At 43.2% G+C, this 18,975-nt stretch overlaps 1 protein-coding gene and 1 long non-coding RNA gene across 2 annotated transcripts in view; one reads left to right on the top strand and one right to left on the bottom strand.

Moving 5' to 3' along the window:
- LOC127491648 (uncharacterized) overlaps nt 1-1,398 on the bottom strand; it is a 48,687-nt gene extending 47,289 nt beyond the window's left edge. Inside the window, exon 1 of the long non-coding RNA XR_007920497.2 lies at nt 1,263-1,398. This is a non-coding gene — a long non-coding RNA (uncharacterized lncRNA). The remainder of the gene's footprint in view (nt 1-1,262) is intronic.
- Nucleotides 1,399-1,462: 64 nt separating this feature from the next.
- Nucleotides 1,463-18,975, top strand: part of GNAI1 (G protein subunit alpha i1) — a 111,129-nt gene continuing 93,616 nt past the window's right edge. Inside the window, exon 1 of the mRNA XM_002712018.5 lies at nt 1,463-1,809. Coding sequence (XP_002712064.1) covers nt 1,692-1,809 — 118 coding nt within the window. The 5' untranslated portion in view covers nt 1,463-1,691. The remainder of the gene's footprint in view (nt 1,810-18,975) is intronic.

Consider the following 18,975-nt stretch of genomic DNA (forward strand, 5'->3'; position numbering starts at 1 on the left):
TATTCTATAATGGCTTGAAAGCAGCTAATAGAAAAGACTCACAATAACAGGTAATCCAAAACAGCTAAAAAACAAACACTGTGTTGAAAGTTGATTGTGTTATGTTGAAATCCAGAGTTCTTACTGAACATTAATATTTAGAGCAGCAAGAATTACAAAGCACAATTAAAGACTGCTCCTTTTTGTCGATATATCATCAAAGGCCACAGGAAAACTAGAGGCAGTTCTGGAAATTGCATCTCCTGAGCCCAAGGGTTGCACTATCAGGGAAGAGACAATCTCTGCCAGCTCACAAATTTGGGTTAAATGACTCACCCTAAAGACCTTGCTTGGATCATCAGCTCAGCCTCACCTTCCTGGACAGTTTCTCAAAGGGTTTTTAGGTAATAAGATTTCCACATGGAAACCAAAATGCCAGTCCCTTAGTTTTAATATATCAAAGACATCTTTTTCCACAAGTTCCACCTTCTTCATCTTTAAAGATTTATTCAGAGAGAGAGAATCTATCTTCCATCTGCTGGTTCACTTCCCAGCAGCAGCACTGGACCAGAATGAGGCCAGGAGCCAGGAGCCTCATTACGGTTTTTCACGCGGGAGCAGGGGCTCAAGCAGTTGGGCCACCTTCCGCTGCTTTCCCAGGCACATTAGCGTGGAGCTGGATCGGAAGTGGAGTAGCCTTGATTCCAGCCGGCACCCATGTGGGATGCTGCTGTCACAGGCATCCACTCTACCCTCCACACCACACTCCTATACCCATCTCCCGTGCAGCCAACATTTGCTGTGGTCCTCGCTGTTCATTAGGGACAGTCGTGGAGCCACTGCCAAGGGACAACCAGTCCTCAAAGCTGTGCTGGGCGTCAGGCCCCGGGCGCAGTTCACTTCCACCCCAGGGGCTCACCTCCACCCGCCGAGTTAGACCCTTGGCGTGCTCAACCACTCGTTTTTTTTTTTTTTTTTTTTTTGCTCTCGTCTAAAATACACTCTTTGATTTCCCAGGCTCCCTGTTCTCAGACTATGAAGGAATCTCTCACTAGGTAATTGTGAACAGAAAAGGGAGAAAGGAGTGGACGGAAGAGGACACTGACCTAACTGCCCCGTCCCACGCCCTTCCCCCACTCTTGCGTTTTCCCACCCCGGGCCTGGCACCCTCCTCAGTCCCCCGCGTTCCTGGGGTCGCGGGAGCCCGGAACGCCGGCCCACAGATGGTTGCGTTCGGAAAGCCCTGGCTCTGTGGCCGCGTCGGCCCGGCTGTGGTCTCTCACCCGGAACGGCAGGGACGTGAACAGCCCCCGGAGGGCGCCACGGCGAAGGCACAGCGGCCCCACTCCCGGTGCGCGGGCCGGGCAGAGCGCGCGGGGCGGGGACGCCGCGGCGGCGGCGCGGGGCGCGCGCGCCCCATCCGAGGGGGGCGCTGTCCGAGGGCTCGCGCGCGGGCGCGCGCTCTGGGAGTGGTCGCCGGGGGAGGTGGGCGGGGCGGCGGCGGCGCGCGGACGCCGAGCTCGGCGAGGCTGCGGCTCGGTCAGCTGCGCGAGGGCGGCAGCCGCGGTGTCCCCGGACCTCGGTCGCTGGCGACTACTCTGAGGCGTGAGAGCTGCGTGTCCCGCACCGCCGGCTGGTGTGGCGCGGCCGCCCGGAACGAGGCGGACTTTCCCCCGGGGTTGCGCGACAGAGCTGCCGCTGTGCGGGCAATCATGGGCTGCACGCTGAGCGCCGAGGACAAGGCGGCGGTGGAGCGGAGCAAGATGATCGACCGCAACCTGCGTGAGGATGGCGAGAAGGCGGCGCGCGAGGTCAAGCTGCTGCTGCTCGGTGAGCGCGGCGGGCGCGCGGCGCGGCTGAGGGGGAGTCTGCGGGGCGCGGGGCCCCCGCACGGGAGCGGCCGCAGGCGGCCGAGGGCGCGTCAGCTCTTTTCTGTGGAAGTTTCGCGCAGCCTGCCGGGGATGGGGGGCGCGTTCGTGATCCGAAAGCTCCGAAGCGTGGGCTTGCGGTTGTGGCGCGGCCCCAGAGGGCCCCGGTCAAGGGGCGGGCGGCGCGGTTGTTTCTGTGCCGGTCTTGCGAGTTTAACGTCCCGCGAGTTTAAAGGGAGCCACGGATCTCTCGAGGTTCCCTCGCGTGAATGGGGGGGGGGGGTAACGGGCAGCGCCGGAGGCTGGGTTTTTCTGCGCGAAACCAGCAGAGTCGGGGCGTCCTGCGCTCCGGAGCGGCCGAGGCGGGTGCCTCAGTTTCCCTGGAGTGGGCCCCTTGCCGGGTGCACGCAGGGGGCCAGTGTCTCCTCTCCAGGGCCCTGCCCCTGTGGCTCAGCGCTGCTCCGAGGTCTCTCCCAGTTGTTAGAAATGGGGAAAAGAAAATGCAAAGAGTAAAGGCAGGGTTTTGCCTGGGGGGTGCGCGAGGGAAGTGCCCATAGCCAGAGGTTGATTTCCCTCCCCCCCTCGAATCTGGGAGTTAGGGTTTCCTTTTGTTTGCTGCTTTTCCTTTCACACTCTATAGGGCATTCTGGTTGCTGAATGATTTTCAGGCTCTCCATTTGCACTTTGGGCTGTGGCTTGTGTTTATTTTCCCAACAGTTACAATACAAAGGAGATGCTCAGGAAGATTCGGCTTGGTGGGTTTCATGACTGCAGGAAAAATGGTGTGTGTCTGTGTGTGTGTGTGTGTGTGTGTGTCCGTGACTAGTAGGCTCAGAAGCGGCAGCAAACTTGGCATGACTGAAAGTAATGATGATCTGAGTCATTTTGCAAGCAAACTGTAACACAACTTTGCACTGTAAACGCTTGGGTGGCTTGATTCACCTTCCCACCTCCGACGTCGATCTGTCTCGGCTAATACTGCCACCTAAGTTTTTCATTAATAAGAAATAACTGCATTTGGGTGAAGTCAGTGCCCTTTTTAGTGTGTAGACGGTGGAAGACACAACTTGATACCCACCCATGTGGATGGCCCTCTGGTAAACGGCATGTGTTTCAGACAACGTGAAATACAAGGGTTACCAAAGTTCTTTGCCCGCCATTCCTGCCTTCCTGTCGTGATGTGCATTTCTGCGTGACTCCTCACCGGAGCCAGCCATCCACCATGTTTGAAGCCATGGAAAAAGAAGTCCTCTGGAGGTGGTGTTTTATCCCTCTGATGAGATGACGATTTGAGAGAGGCAGGGTGGGATGAAAGTGTGAGTCGTTTTGGCTTACACTTGCAGAGATGAGTGTTTCCTAACCTTTGGGCAAAGGGAGGTATTCTGGGCACGCGGGTTCTTTGTTGTGCAGGCTGTGTTGTGCACTGTGGGATGGTTAGCAGGGTCTTTGGTTTCTTCTGGGTCCATCTCCATCGCTGACCCCTCAAGTGTCTCCAGAGGCTGCCAGACCTCTCCTGGGGAAAACATTTAACCTGTAGGGAACCAGGGTTCTAGACGAACAGTGTGATCTAGTTGAAAGTGTCATATGGAACTAAAAGTTAAATCTCTACAGCCATTTGTGTAGAGCTAAGAGAGAGGTGCAGCGGAGTCTTGATTTTCAGAAGCAATGATGGAATTCTTCTCCATACCAGTAAACATTAGAAAGATTTCAAATGATTTTTCAAAATCTTTAGGAAATGCCTTTTGAAGAATTCAGCTCTTTTCCTAGCTGTGCTCTTTTGCTTTTCCCTACATCTCTTCTTTCTGCAGAAATCCTGCTCCATTCCTCTCTTGTCCTTCCTTGTTGGCCCAGACTCTTCCTTGTCTGTCTTACCCCTACTGTATCCCCTCTCCCAGAGTTCCAACACCCTAGTTCCCATAGACAGTTCATAAATCTGATTTCTTGGAATGCTTGAATTTTTCCCCCTACTTTGGCTTTAGTTGTGAATTATGGCCTTTGATTCTTTTCTTGAATGTTTAAAGTACATGTGTAAGCAGCTCAATGAAATCATCATGTCTGAAACACAGCAACTGAATCGACTAGATATGGAGGATGGTTTCTAGGTAACTATAACCAGTGCCGCGTACGTTTACATCAGGTCTTCTTCAGTTATTCTGTTTTTCTCATCAAATGATTTTTTTTAAAGAAAGTACATTTAAGGCAGTGGATTATGACGTTTGTTATATTTATTTTTTCTTAAGGAATGCATTGCTGTTTTAGAAACCTGGGCTTGGAGATTCAGGCGTGAGGCTTGTCCATTATTGGTAAAGATTTTGGTCCTGCTTGTCTAATATTACAAATTTAAATAGAAAGTATTTTTCTGTGCTAACTGGGAGCAGGGGATTGGGTTTTTAAAAAGAGAGGACCTCATCTAATCACCCACCTGAAGGAAATGAGGTCAGGATTTGAGTGGTAAAAGTCTTTTAGGTATAATTCCCAGGCTTTAGTATTAGAATAATAATTTTAAGTGGATAAACTTACTTTAATGGATCCAATAGTAATGAAAGTTTTCTTTCCATTATATATGGCTAATTTTAGGGGGAGGAGGGAGAGAGTGGAGAATATCTTTTATTGTTGCATCTTTGAGAATGTTACAATTTAGTATCTTTTAAGGTAGGATCATTAGGCCTACAATGTTTTTCAGCAGGACTATAGTGTCCTAATGGTACTTATTAGATATTATTTTATTGAAGATACAAGAAGTTAGATTATATAAAAATAGAATTTTCATGCAGTAAAGGTTTCTGAATCATTTCACTCCAAAGCTTTCAGCCTTACTCTCTCTTATTCCAGAACACTATTTTTCCTGTACTCTGCCCTCTCCCATTAAAAACAGATCAGCAAACAAAACTCCACACCCTTACCTCCTGCTTTAGTTTGATTGAAATATTACAGGTGTGGATGAAAATGAGATGAGGGATTGGATCTCTTCTGTTTGTTGGATATTTTTCCATTGCTACCACCACCCAGCTATTTGGGATTCTTCCTCATTAATCTTTTTTACTCCCTTTGAACTTGGCCTGTGACTTCCTCAGTTGAGAAATTCTGGTATCACAGAACTTTTCATTTTTGCATTGCTGTAGCTATTTCCTTGAATTGGCTCAGGATCTTGGATGTCAAAGAGCCCATATCCTTGAATAACTGGTGCTAGTGTTGCATGCTCCTCTCACAGGTCTACTTTATATTAGAAATAACAAAGTATGCTTTGAGAGTGCTGATTTTTCTGTATCTTCTGTTTTCTCCTTCTCACATTCATTGTCAAGTCCTTTTGCCTCCAGTAACTTAAATCTAGTAGGATTTCCTGTTTCTGGTCTTTCCTTCTATCCTGTCCTTCTTTCCAGAGGTACTTTCTTTGTTCAGAAACCTTTGTGGACTTCCCCATTGCCTGCAGAATAAAAACTTTGTTGTGGACAAGGCTTCCCTCTGTCTTTCCAGACTGTTCCTCGGATGACTCCTTCCTCCACTTGGTGTATACCGCATCGTGTTGTATTTTCACTTCCTTTCTAGTGTTGTTTAGCTTTGTGCCTGTTTCCCTACTACTGTGAGCTCCTTGGGAGGCAGAATCTTTGTAACTTATCTTTGTGTTCCTAACAACACTTCTCATTTGTTGTGTGTAAAATGAGTTCTTAATTATGTGGAATTATTGTCTTGCTGGGATGTAAACATTATGCCCTGCCATTTTCAGTATGGATGATAGTAAATAACTACCCAGGCAAATAATGTAAGCAAGAAAGGGTCATGAAAGGAAGAGATGTACAAAATAAAGGCATCTATCTAAAATAAAATTATTTGATATATATTTTTCACATGTATAAGAGCTTTTCACAGTCATATTATTTGATAAATTATATCTAATTTCTAATTTTTGTCTTTGCCCTCTTTTAATCATACAAAAGAACCAGAATCCCATCATACAGAGTTAAGTAGATGTCATATTAACCTGGAAAAGAGGGCTGTAATTTCTTAAGTGAAAATAGAATATCCAACCACCAACTTAATTTTTATTTTGTTAGCATTTCTCAGCACCTTGAAAGATTTAAGATGGAACAGATTCCTGTGGGAGGACCTGAGTGTGTTGGCCACATTTCTAGGTCACGCATTCTGGCACACAATTACCCAATGTGTGACTACCCAGAGTATGACGTTGGTGAAGTTCACATCCCTGGTGGAGTTAAGCCTTAGGGACTAAAGTCAACTCTATCCCATCTCATAGTACTTAGGCTGCTTTTTGGTTGTAGCTTGTTAAATGCTAATTAAAAACCTTAGCAGAAATAGGGCAAACATTGCTTTCAAATGAATGTTCATTGCCAGCAATTTCGTGCCTTACCAACAACAGAGTTTATTGTCATACAGGTCTGCAGGTCATAAGTCCAAAAAGCATCTCCACGAGGCTAAAATTAGGGTGTCAGCTGGGCTGCTTCTGGAGATGACAGAGGAGAGTCCATTTCCTGTCTCTCCAGCCTCTGTCTGAGGATTGTCTGCGTTCCTTGGTTCATGGTGCTTTTCTCCATCTTCAGAGCCAGCAGTGGCTGCCGGAATGGTTCTCATGTGACAACACTGCTCTGCATCCCTCCCCCATTTCTAAGCACCTCTGTGATGACCTCAGGCCCACTCACACAATCCAAGGTGACTGCCCTGTTTCAGGATCCTTCACCTCATCACACCTACTGAGTTTGTTTTGTCGTGGAAAGTGACACATCCCCAGCTTACAGGGGCTGTTATTCTGTCTACCCTGACCCCCAATGATTTGTATCTATCCTATCTATATGTAAAATGTGTTCACCTCTTCTTGACATCTCCAAACGTCTCAACCCATGATGCCACTCACTTAGATTCTGGAATATCACCCATAGGCCATGATCTGACTCTGGAAGGGATGAGCAGTCTATGGCCATACCAGACGCACCCAATCTCGTCTGATCTCTGAAGGAATGGGTGAGCTTCTGGGACACAGTTCTCCTGTGTTTGTGGACATGTGAAAGCAAGGACAAGTTGCACTTCCAGAATATTATGGTTTGGACAAGTGTAGGCCATCATTTATGGACATTCCCATTGAAAACAGAGCAGATGGAAACAGCAAAGGAGTCTTCAGTCTGAAGCACTTCCAGAACTCCATTAGGTTTCAAGGCCAGGGAACAGGCCTTTGTGACTCCCTATTCCACCTTATAGGTATTGGACCCCACCTTTGGTGTCCTCCTTCCCTTCTAATGCATGGTGGTACATGTTGGCTTCCGAGGGGTTTTCTCAGCCTGTTTGCTGTCGATAGTTTTGGTTGCTCAAGGCAGTAGTTTCATTTTGAATTCTCTCAATTAATTTTCCTCCTTCCTTGTTTTACTGTAACCAGCAAGGGGTAAAAACAAAACCAAACCAAGAGGCCTTACCTTCAGCACTTTGCTTGGAAATCTCCTCTTGTAAATATTGAAACTCAGAGCTTATGAGATCTGCTTTCCCTGTAACTGCAGGGCATGGTTTGTCCAAGCACCCTGCCCCTGTACTACAAGTATCCCTTTTCCTGTGGTTTCCAACCACAGGGTCTTCCTTTCCTTCCAGTCCTGCAAGCACACCTGGAGCCCATGTATCTGTCAGTAGGCTGTTCATCACTTCAGGTGTTTTCTAACAGGATTTATGCTTTCTCTACCATGTTCCTGATGTCCTTCCAAGCCCTCACTAGGAGAAGTGTTAACATGGTGCTTCCAATGGTGCGTCAAGCAAGGCAGTGTAGGCTTTTTCTGTTGTGCACCTCGGAATTCTGGTTTTTTTTTTTTTTTTTTTAGATTATTTGTTTTTATTGACACATAATAATTATACCTATTTGTGGAGTACAAGGTAATAGTTTGATACATGCATTCATCTTAATGATCAAATAAGGATAATTGGCATCCATCACTTCATATATTCAAGATTTCTTGATAGTGTGAACATTCAAAAGTCTTTCTTCTAGCTATTTAGAAATATGCAGTATGTTATTGTTAACTGTTGCTAGATATCTGCCCATTACCCAACTCCCAAACCTTTTCTACATTTCCAGGTGTTTATCACAGGAATATCCCACTTCCAGATGCTGCCTTTGATGTTGTAGATAGAACTTTAGATAATGCAGAATGGTTGTGATTTTATATTCTCCACTTAATAGTTTATGTCACTGTCACGGAAACACTAAAAATCATGTTCCTGACACTTTTAGTAGCCTGTGGAATTTTACTAGAGTCATGATGTGAAAGAGTCAGGCTTTTCTTTTGGTCTCATCTTCATGGAAGTTTTTCATGGGCATCCAGTGTGAATCAGTCCTTTTTCCTTTCCCTTTGTAATTATGCCATGTTGAAATCATCTTGTGCATTTATTCTGTATGGTCTGCTGCCTCTGTCTAGGGGGTTGGACTTGTTCATCATCCGATGGGGTGACATAAAGTGCCCCTCCATAAATGTTCTTAAATTAATGGATACATTATCGAACATTAGTTTCGAAAAGTAGCCCTTTAAGGGAAAAATAGGTACATTTTCCTTGGGCCTTGGGTGTGTATTGCCATCTATTGTTTTTATATTTTGCTGGTTAGAGTAACTGAAATTTATTACATTATCACTGACACAATTCCAAAAGTTAATTTTGGGAGCCAAATCCTATTGCATGGTCAGAAAAATATAATGACTAATAAGCAAGTGATACAGTAAAATGCAATTTTTGTTTTGTATATTTTGAGTGCTTTGTTATCAGTAGTGTTGCACTGTTATTTCACGCGTTATTTGACTGCTTTCTTAAGATGCACACTGTAACACGATGTGGCATTTAATGCATTCTCATTGCTATGGCCTTGTGTGTGACATAGGCTGCAGTGATTTTGGGTAAACTAGACTTTCAGAGCCAGTAGTGAACTGAAGCTCACCACCATTTTGTTGCTTACGCTTGCTTATCCTTTGTGGTGAGAATTATCACTGCTGACATTTATAAAGTGTGTTCTATGCTTTTGGTGTCGAGTTATGCCTTAGGCTTACCAAATCCTTTAGAGAATTTACAGTCCGCTTAGGGAAATAAAATATGTACATGAAAATAATTTCTCAGAATGGCAAGGGGAGGAAATGGAATAAGGATAGGTCATAGACTGCTGAGCTTTCATATGAGGAGACCTCAGAGTTGTCTGGTTACTCTTGGGGGGCATGGTGGAGTTGATACTAGCACATCGTTCAGAAGTTGTTATCAGCCTGTTTCCTTAATGTACTTCTGAATGTTCTGTTAAGTTCTGATAGACTGTAAGTTCTCGTTGTATGAGAACTTGGAATTTAAAAGAGACTTTGCTATCTGTGAAGTTAGTTTTCTTTCATTCTCCATGTGCAAGAAATTTTTGCTATCTAAAGTTTACATAGCTCCATAGGGAGACTGTGAAGAGGAAAAGGCAGTGTGGAGCCCTGGTGGTAAAGCATTTCCCTTAAGACTCTGGCAAAGTTATTCAGGTTCTTTAAGATTCATTTTTCTCTTCTGTTAATGCCACATAATAAATGTGGGACAAAATGAACTCATGCATCTGGAATACTTAGAATAGTACAGAAATGGGGTGGGTGTTATGGTGCAGTGGGTTAAGCTGCTGCATGGGATGCCAACATGCCATATCTGAGTACCTGGTTTGAGTCCAGGATGTCCCACTTCCAGTTGAGCTTCCTGTTAGTGCATCTGGGAGGCAGCAGATGATGGATCAAGTGCTTGGGCCTGTGCTGCTTACATGGGAGACTGGGATGGAGTTCCTGGCTCCTGGCTTCAGCCTTGCCCAACCCTGGCTGTTGCAGGCATTTGGGGAGTAAGCCAGCAGATGGAAGATCTCTCTCTCTCTCTCTCTCTCTCTGCCTCTCAAATAAATAAATAATCTTTTTTAGAAGTACATAGCATATACATTCTTAATAAATATAAACTGTTATTAATTCTTTAAATACTCTGGAGTCAGCACTTCCTTGCATTTTGGTCCAGTTATGGTCGTAGATGATAACCTCTTTGTTGGCTTTTATTAGTGAGGCTGTGTATAGTAGCTTTAAAAAGTATAAAGTCAGTTTTAGTTACTAGCTTCTGATCCCATTTTATGGAATTGGATTTCTGTTAATAGCTTGCTCACTGAGACTAGACCAGGTAAATATCTGTGCTATATTAAGAATTCTATAGAGAGTGAATTTTAAGTAAGTGGAAGACTTTACAAACGATTTAAAAGTAATTTTCTCTCCATTATTACTCAGTGTTAGAATAAGTGCAGTGGCTCTGGCAAACTTTCTTTTTATCTTTTTTAAAAGAAAAACTAAGCTGTTAGTGTAAATTATGAAATATTATTTGGGTTGATTCAACAGAGTGTCCATTCCTCAGGGGAGTTCATGATGATTTCCAATGAAATTTAAAATCTTTCTGAAACTTTTTGTACTGCTGACTCAGTGAGGTTCCTAATAAAACTCCAGAATTACCATTGAGTTACTTGTATGAGGAGAAGCACCTCTTGAAAAGGGGGTGGTGGCTTGGATGTATAGATAAAGAGGCATCAAGCCTGTGGTGCCTTTTAATACATTGGGAAAGGAGCCCCTTATAGCAGCCTTGAATTCTTTGGAGCTGCTGTTTGCTTTGCTTATCCAAGAAAAAGTCCAGAATTATTTATTGCATTTTGCTTATCTAATCTGTATGATACATTTTTCTTCTTTCCCCACATGCCTTTTATGTGATAGTCTTTTTTTTTTAAAAAAAAATTTATCTTATTTTTTATTTTATTTTATTTTATTTATTTGAAAAGCAGAGTTGTAGCAAGAGAGAGAGAGAGATATCTTCCATCCAGTAGTTCACTCCTCAAATGGCCACAATAGCCAGGGTGCAGCCAGGCTGAAGCTAGGAGCCTGGAATTCCATCCAGGTCTTCTGCATGGGTGGCAGGGGCCCAAATACTTGGGCCATCTTCTGCTGCTTTCCTAGGTGCATTAACAGGGAGTTGGATCAGAAGTGGAGCAGCTGAGACTTCAGTGGGCACCTATATGGATGGCAAAGTTGCAGACATCTGCTTAACCCACTGCTCTGTGATGCCAGCCTTTCTTAAGCTCACTAATTTTTTCATGATATCAGAAAGGTATGGAATTTGTAAGTAATATTAAGATGAGTGTCATATAGGAGTTAGAAGAAAACTAACTCATATGGGAAAACTTATTATATGAACTGATGGTTAATTTCATCTGAAGTTAATTTCATTTCAAGAATTACTTTTATGGCCAGTGTTGCAGTACAGCGGGTAAAGCCCCTGCCTACCACACTGACATCCATTATGAGCACTGGTTCGAGTCTCAGCTGCTCTATATCTGATCCAGCTCCCTGTTAATGCACCTGGGAAGGCAGCAGTAGATGGTCCAAGTGCTCAGGGCCCTGTACCCACATGGGAGACCTGGAATAAGTTCTTGGCTGCTGACTTCGGATCAGCCCAGATTGAGCTGTTGTGGCTATTTGGGGAGTGATCCAGTGGATGGAAGGTCTCGCTCTCTCTATTTATCTCTCTCTCTCTCTCTAACTCTGCCTTTCAAATAAACAAATAAGTAAATCTTAGAAAATAAAAAAGAATCACATCTATTTCCATACCATTTAAAACCAGTGCATGTATAGGAACTCAACTGAATTTCCACAGACTGAGTAAATCATGCAGGCAGATGTGCAGGAGGTGTGTCAGGATTGTGCAGAGGCTCAGTGCTGGCCAGGGAAGTTCCTGGAGCTGGGGAGGTGGTGCTACTCCTGTCAGTCGGGCCCTCTGTCTGCACCTGATCTTGCCTCCAGCACCTTTTCCCATCCCCCCTCGTTCTCTCTGGCAGATTTGCCCTGCCTAAAAGACTCCTGTGTCCTGATCCGTAAAGGTCATCAAGTCATGCCTAGAATTACAAGTATTAAATCAAGACAAAACTGCCCCTGCACCCCGTACATGGCTTTTAATCTGTTTATGTAAACTTTGCAGAATATTAGGTTGCATTTCAAATTTTATCTTTCATTTTCCAATCACCCTTCCTCTTGAGTTTATGAAATTTTCCACTGTAATAGAAGTACTTTGAATTATGGACTTTTTCATATATGTAGAACTATTAAGAAATAGACTCTCATAACCACACCTGTCTGTTTTTAAAAAGAGATAATATCTTGTGCTTTTTCTGTCTTCCTCCCTTCTGGGGATCCCTTTTCTTAGGAAAAAATAATTAATTTATCTGAAAGACAGAAAGGGAGAGTCAAGACAAAAACAGAGACAGAAAAGAAATTTCCCATTCCAGTGCTTCACTATCCAAATGCCCCCAACAGATGAGAATGGGCCAGGCTGAACCCAGGAGCTGCAAACTCAATCCAGGTATCCCACCTTGGTGGCAGGGACCCAAGTGCTTGGGCCACCACCTGCTGACTCCCAGAATGTGTGTTAGGAGAAGTTAGAATCTGAAGCTGGAGCCAGGACTTAAACCCAAACAGTGCTGCGGGATGTGAGAGTCCCAAGTGACTTTTTTTTTTTTTTTTTTTTTGACAGGCAGAGTGGACAGTGAAAGAGAGAGACAGAGAGAAAGGTCTTCCTTTTTGCCGTTGGTTCACCCTCCAGTGGCCATTACGGCTGGCGTGCTGCGGCCGGCGCACCACGCTCATCCAAAGGCAGGAGCTAGGTGCTTCTCATGGTCTCCCATGGGGTGCAGGGCCCAAGCACTTGGGCCATCTTCCACTGCCTTCCCGGGCCACAGCAGAGAGCTGGCCTGGAAGAGGGGCAACCGGGAAAGAATCCGGTGCCCCGACCGGGACTAGAACCTGGTGTGCCGGCACTGCTAGGTGGAGGATTAGCCTATTGAGCTGCGGCGCCGGCCCCAAGTGACATCTTAACCACTGTGCCAAATATCCACCCTGGAGTTCCTTTTATATTAACTGGGGCTTCTCATTCTAACATCTGTTTCACATTTCTCCAGTTTTATCTCATTATCTTTTTGTACTACTTAAATATCTCTGGGTTCGTTCTCTCTATTCTGTAATAACCTAATCTGCCTTTTTATGCATTGAGTTTTTAACTCTTAATGTTGACATTTTCATTTCTAGAAATTATTTTTAATCTTTCTCTTAAATACTGTTTATCCTGTTCCTTTATTTACTAACCTTTTAAGGTTATTTTCATTTTACCTGTTTCATAGTCTGCAAAGTGTATTATTGGAAGTACTTGGGGGTGGATGAATTTGCGGTGTTTTGCTGGTACCTCATGGCAGATTGTGTGCTCTTATTTCTTGCTGTGAGTGTGTATTAAGCAGCAAGTAATTCATGTGCATCGTGTGCACCTTTCAGTCCTGTGAGGTGGGAGTGGAGGGCAGGTTTACTTCACTTTACCTTGACGCCATATATTCTGAGCTGAAAGTATCATCTCTTAACTCTTAGTCAACCATTTTCTCCTTCCTGTTTTTCTTTTTTAGTTGGTGGTGCCAGCTAAGATTAAACTTTAATGTGCATAAAAATGATTTTGAATCTTGTATAGTATAGATTCTTGATATCTCACCTGCCTTCGCACCCAATCAATTGAAATGCTCCATTCTCAATGTTTTCCTGCTTGTTGTGTGATCCATTGTGTGTGTGTGTGTGTGTGTGTGCATGTGTATGTGTGTGTGGTGGGAAAGGTCTCTTGTAACTGCTCCGCGAATTCTCACTGGGTTCTATGGTGCCACTGTCCCTGGCAGCAGGCTAACTTCTTGTCTGTTGGCCTCCACTTCTGAAGTATGAGTAGACTTGCCAGTCACTTGCTGCTGCTTGTTTTGGTCTCAGCCAAGGTAATCTTTCTTACTGTCTTGGTCCTGCTCTGACCGCTGCTATGGCCCTCCTCATCTCAGTTTTCCCCCCACAGCTCCTGGCTGCAGTGCTAGGACAAGGTAACCATGCTACCTTGAGTGCTCTACCTTTTCTGGTCATCAAGCAGGAGGCAAACAGCTTTGTTGCTGCAGAGAAGTGAGCTCAGGTGGCCTCTGCATGGGCCACATCTCCACCAGGCTGCTCAGGTGTATTACAAAGAAGCCCCTTCACTTTAGCCATTCCCTGTCTTCTCACACAAGCTGGTCACTGCCAGAACTGTGGCCCAGAGAGGTTGAGAAGGAGTTCTAATGCCCTGCCTCTCACAGCCCCATCTACCTGTGCATGCTGGCTTGCAGGCTCTTCCGTGGGCTGCCTTGGAAAGTAAAACACTTGTATTCTCCCATTTCTGTCTGGATGATACTAATGTCTGCATCTTCTCCCATTATTCATGTAAATGCAAAAGAGAAAACTAAAAGCACATTGATAATTTTCAGAGTATTTTTTGCATTACATTCTCTAGTTTTTTTCCCTCTGTGATTGTTCCTATTTTATGTCCTTGTTGCATGCCATGCACTAAACCTTTTTTTTTTTTCTAGAGCTGTTCTCAAGAAACTTTAAATGGACATAGGAGTAATTTGGAGTCTTGTAAAGTATAGATCCTAATTCATTTGGTATAGGGTGGGGCATAAGAGTGTGTCTTTGTCCCCAACTCCCAGGGGAAGTCCATGCTGCTAATGCACACTCTAGTCTATACATCCAGAAGCAAAGTCCTAGAGGAGGTGATCCTCTTGGCGTTCATCCATTTATCAATTTTGTAAGCATTTTTCTGGTTTTTGGCACATTTATGAGACCTCCTGTAATCTTAACAATAAAGTGTTTAAAACAGTTCCTTTCTCAGTGAGCACCCATGATGTCTTATACATTTATGAGAATGTACAGCACATACTGTGTGTTGTACTTAGTATTGTTGTTCTATAATTAAACTTCTAATGTGAATCTGGGACCTGGTTTTAGTAGTGCTTTTTTGAGAAAAATAACTTAATATTATCTTGCCTGGAAACATGTACTTCCTGAGGAGTGACCCAAATCGTAATTAGTGATAATGAATCTTCTGTGTATTTAGCAAGACATTTTTAAGTGGACTTCTTTTGATGATAAGATCATTCAGGTCAGGCTCAAAGTACCCCTTTGATATCTTTTCAACTATTTGTGTCTGGTAATGTTTGTGTTGAAATTCTGTTGTCAGAAGTAGACAAAAGGTAGTTACTGGTAGGGACTGAAGTTTTTGTCCCCGTCTCCCCAAATTTCTATGTTGATACCGGAATCATCAGTATGATAGTATTTGGGAGGTAATTGGGGTTAGTTTAGGCCCTGAGGGTTGGGCTTTCCTGCTGGCTTGGCGCTCTTACACGAAGAGGAGACCCAAGAGCTCTCTGTGCACATGCACCAAATAACCACATGAGGACACAACCAGCAAGAGGCCCCTCCCCGGGGCTGGACCATGCTAGTATCCAGGCTTAGCTTTCCAACCTCCAGAACTGTGAGCAATAAATGTTGTGTCAGTCATACAGTTTGTGGTCGTCTTTTACAGCTGCTTGAAGTGACTGAGACAGTCACAAACTCTGATAAAGTTTATAGCCTTTGAACCTGAATAATTGATAATGCTATTTTTGTATAACCTCAGCTCTCCTAATCTATAGGTGCATATAATATAGTTTCCGTTCCCTTTAAAAGAGACTTCTAATCTTAGAAAAATGATGTTTTACACTAATATTTAGTGATAAGTAATTACAAAATATGAAATTTTGTGACTAAATATAGCATAAGTGTTCTATAGCTTCTGCTTTCATTATAGCCTCATTTGCTGGTCAGGCTTACTTGAAGTAAGATTATCATGAAATACATGTAATACTTTCAACACATATTTATAGAATGCCTATATTTTCTAGGTATCTGGGAAAGGAATAGTCTTTGGGAAGCTGATATAAATAAATAGGGGAAAACATTCTTTCAGCATTTTGTCATTAGGTCAAAACAGCATAGTTATTTTGGCTTGTTTAGTTATAATTTTAAGTATGTAAATAATGGGTTCTGGATTTTTTCTGTCTTCCGTTTGTCTTGGTATACCTTTGTAATAGCTTATCTAAACATGCTTTTGAGTGACAGCAGTTTATTCGTCAAACTGAATTATATACCGGTTTGCTGAAAGCTGTTCTAGAACTTGTAGAGCAAAGACTACATAATGAGCTGCACAGTTTTTTTTTTTTTTTTTAATACCAGGCACATGGTGATGCTTACAATTACAGAATTAATTTCCTGAAAAGTTATCAGCCAACAGATATAGCCTCTTGTATACTATAAGTCTCATTTCAAAAACTTAAATTACAAAGTAATATAAAAACAATGATGCTAAAAAGTATAAAGCTCTGAATGAGATCTTAATAGTGGCTTCGTTTGGAGAATTAGCAAGACATACACTTTGTGATTCATAAACTTGTGTGGGTTTTGCATTGTATTTGAGTGTATGTGGAGGTCTTTGTACATCAATGAGAAAATGTTATTTTAAAAATTAAAATAAAAGCATAGGAATTTCAGACATCTGAATGAGTCTGGTAGATAAGTAACTTTTCTGATCATAAATAAAAAAAGCTATGAGAAAGTTCTCAAGTGGGTCAGTATTTATGGGGAAGTAAAGTGAGAACTGAACTTTTAATGCTTCATAATTGTATGGTGGGAATGTGGAAATAATTTAGTATAAATGTTTGTATTTTTGAAAGTTAAGATTAAGTATTTTGATTAATGGTAGACTTAATCATTAAATATTATATGGGTTAGTTTACAACTAATATAGTCAGCTTATTTGATAGAACTTTTGAAGTAAAATATACAGAAATATAACCTTTGCGTTAAATATTTCCCATATACATGGCCTATGATTTGGTTTTTAATTATGTATATACCATTTGCATTTGTGATATTTGCAAGTTTAATTTACCATCCTTTTCTTTTTTTTAAAGATTTGTTTTATTTTTTATTTATTATCTGAAAGTCAGAGTTACACAGAGAGAAGAGAGGCAGAGAGAGAGAAAGAGGTCTTCTGTCCGCTGGTTCACTTCCCAATTGGCGGCAACGGCTGGAGCTGCGCCGATCTGAAGCCAGGAGCCAGGTGCTTCCTCCTGGTCTCCCATGCAGGTGTAGGGCCTAAGCACCTGGGCCATCCTCCACTGCCTTCCCGGGCCACAGCAGAAAGCTGGACTGGAAGAGGAGCAACCGGGACAGAATACGGCGCCCCAATGGGACTAGAACCTGGGGTGCCAGCGCCACAGGCAGAGGATTAGCCTAGTGAGCTGCGGCACCGGCCTTAGTGAGCTCTTGACTCACTGCCTTAAGCTCTAGCTTTCCAAAAGCTGATGACTCTGATCTGTCCATCTATCCTGATGCCTCAGACATTTGAGTCCTGGGCCTTTGCCAGCCTAAGACTAGGGGACCCATTATTTAAGTACTCCTTCCTGGTACAAGTTGTTAATGATTGGGGGTTGTGGTACAGAATTACTGATGTCACTTCTCAGCAAAGCCAAGGAAGGGGATGTCAGTGTGGTAGTACAGCAGATTAAGCTGCTACCTGCGATGCTGGCATCCATATGTTGCTGGTTTTGGTCCTGGCTGCTCCACTTCCAATCCAGTTCCCTGCTAATGTGCCTGGGAAAGCTGTGGAAGATGGCCCTACTGCTTGAGGCCCTGCAAACATGTAAGAAACCCTAATGCAGTTCTTGGCTCTGGCTTCAGGTTGGCTCAGCCCTGGCAGTTGTGGCCATTTGGGGAATGAACCAGCAATGGAAGATCTCTCCGTCTCTCTTTCTTTCTCCTCTTACCCCCCATAACTACCTTTGAAGTAAGTACATAAATCTTAAAAAAAAAAAAAATGGGGAGGGGCTAGCACTATGGTGTAGCGGTAAAAAGCCACAGCCTGCAATGCTGGCATCCCATATGGGTGCCAGTTCATGCCCTGGCTGCTCCATTTCTGACCCAGCTCCCTGCTAACAGCTTGGGAAAGCAGCAAAAGATGGCCCAAGTATCTGGGTCCCTTCCACCCATGTGGGAGACGAGGAAGAAGCTCTTGGCTTTGGCCCAGCTCAGCACTGGCCATTGAAGCCATCTGGGATGGAAGATCTCTCTCGCTCTCTGAAACTCTGGCTTTCAAACTAAATAAATAAATCTTTTTAAGACATAGGCAAAAGATCTGGATAGACATTTCTCAGATGAAGAAATACAAATGGGCAACAAATATGGGAAAGAATACTTGCCATCACTTCCCATCAAGGGAATGCAAATAAAAAACACTGTGAGATGTTATCTAATTCCAGTTAGCATGCCTGTTATAAAAAAGAAAAAAAAATTACAAATACAAGTGAGGAGGTGGAGAGGAGAGAACCCTCCTGGGTTGATAGGAGTGCAAATTAGTATAGTCATTATGGAGAATGGTATGGACATTTCTCCAAACATTTAAAATAAGTTTACCATATGCCCCAGTTAAACCATGTGTAGGTGTGTATCTGATGGGAATGAAATCAATGTATGAGAGAAATACCTATACTCCCCTGTTCAATGCAATACTATTCATTATAACCAAGATATGTAATCAAGCTAGGTGTACATCGGTGGATAAATGGATAAATAAAATGTGTCATTTGTGTTTTTATCCATATAGATAAAAAATGAAATACTATTTAGCTTTTAAAAAGAATGTAATCATATCATTTGCTGCAACACTGGTGGAACTCAGGGTCATTATGTTAGGTGAAATAAGCCTGACACAGAAAGACAGATAATGTATGTTCTCCCTTATACTTGGAAGTCACAAAAATATTATTCAATCTGACCTTAGAATAGTGATTATAAAGGTTGGGAAGGGTCAGGGAAGGGGATGTAGAGGAAGGGAGATTGATAACAGGTTCCAGCAGCAAGTTGCACAGCACAGTGGGACAACTATAGTTCATGGCAATGTAATACAACTTTATTAAAAACTGGAAGAGAGCAGTTGGCAGTTTCCCAATACCAATATCTTTGAGAGAATGCAAATGCTAGTTGCCTGCTGTGCTTGTTTTGTACCCTGTATATGTGCTGAAATATTGTCTCCTGCCCCATAGGGATATATAAGTATTACATGTCAATCAAAAATTCCAAAAAGTAAGATAATTTAAGAAAGGGTTTTGAACTGTTCTGAGACTTATGATATGTATAGGAGATCACTGTCCCTGAGCATTCCAGTTCTGCCCTCAGGAGCTGTGATATCTCCCCTGCCCTCA

This window comes from Oryctolagus cuniculus, chromosome 3 (genome assembly GCF_964237555.1).
Source record: "Oryctolagus cuniculus chromosome 3, mOryCun1.1, whole genome shotgun sequence".
NCBI classification, from domain to species: domain Eukaryota; kingdom Metazoa; phylum Chordata; class Mammalia; order Lagomorpha; family Leporidae; genus Oryctolagus; species Oryctolagus cuniculus.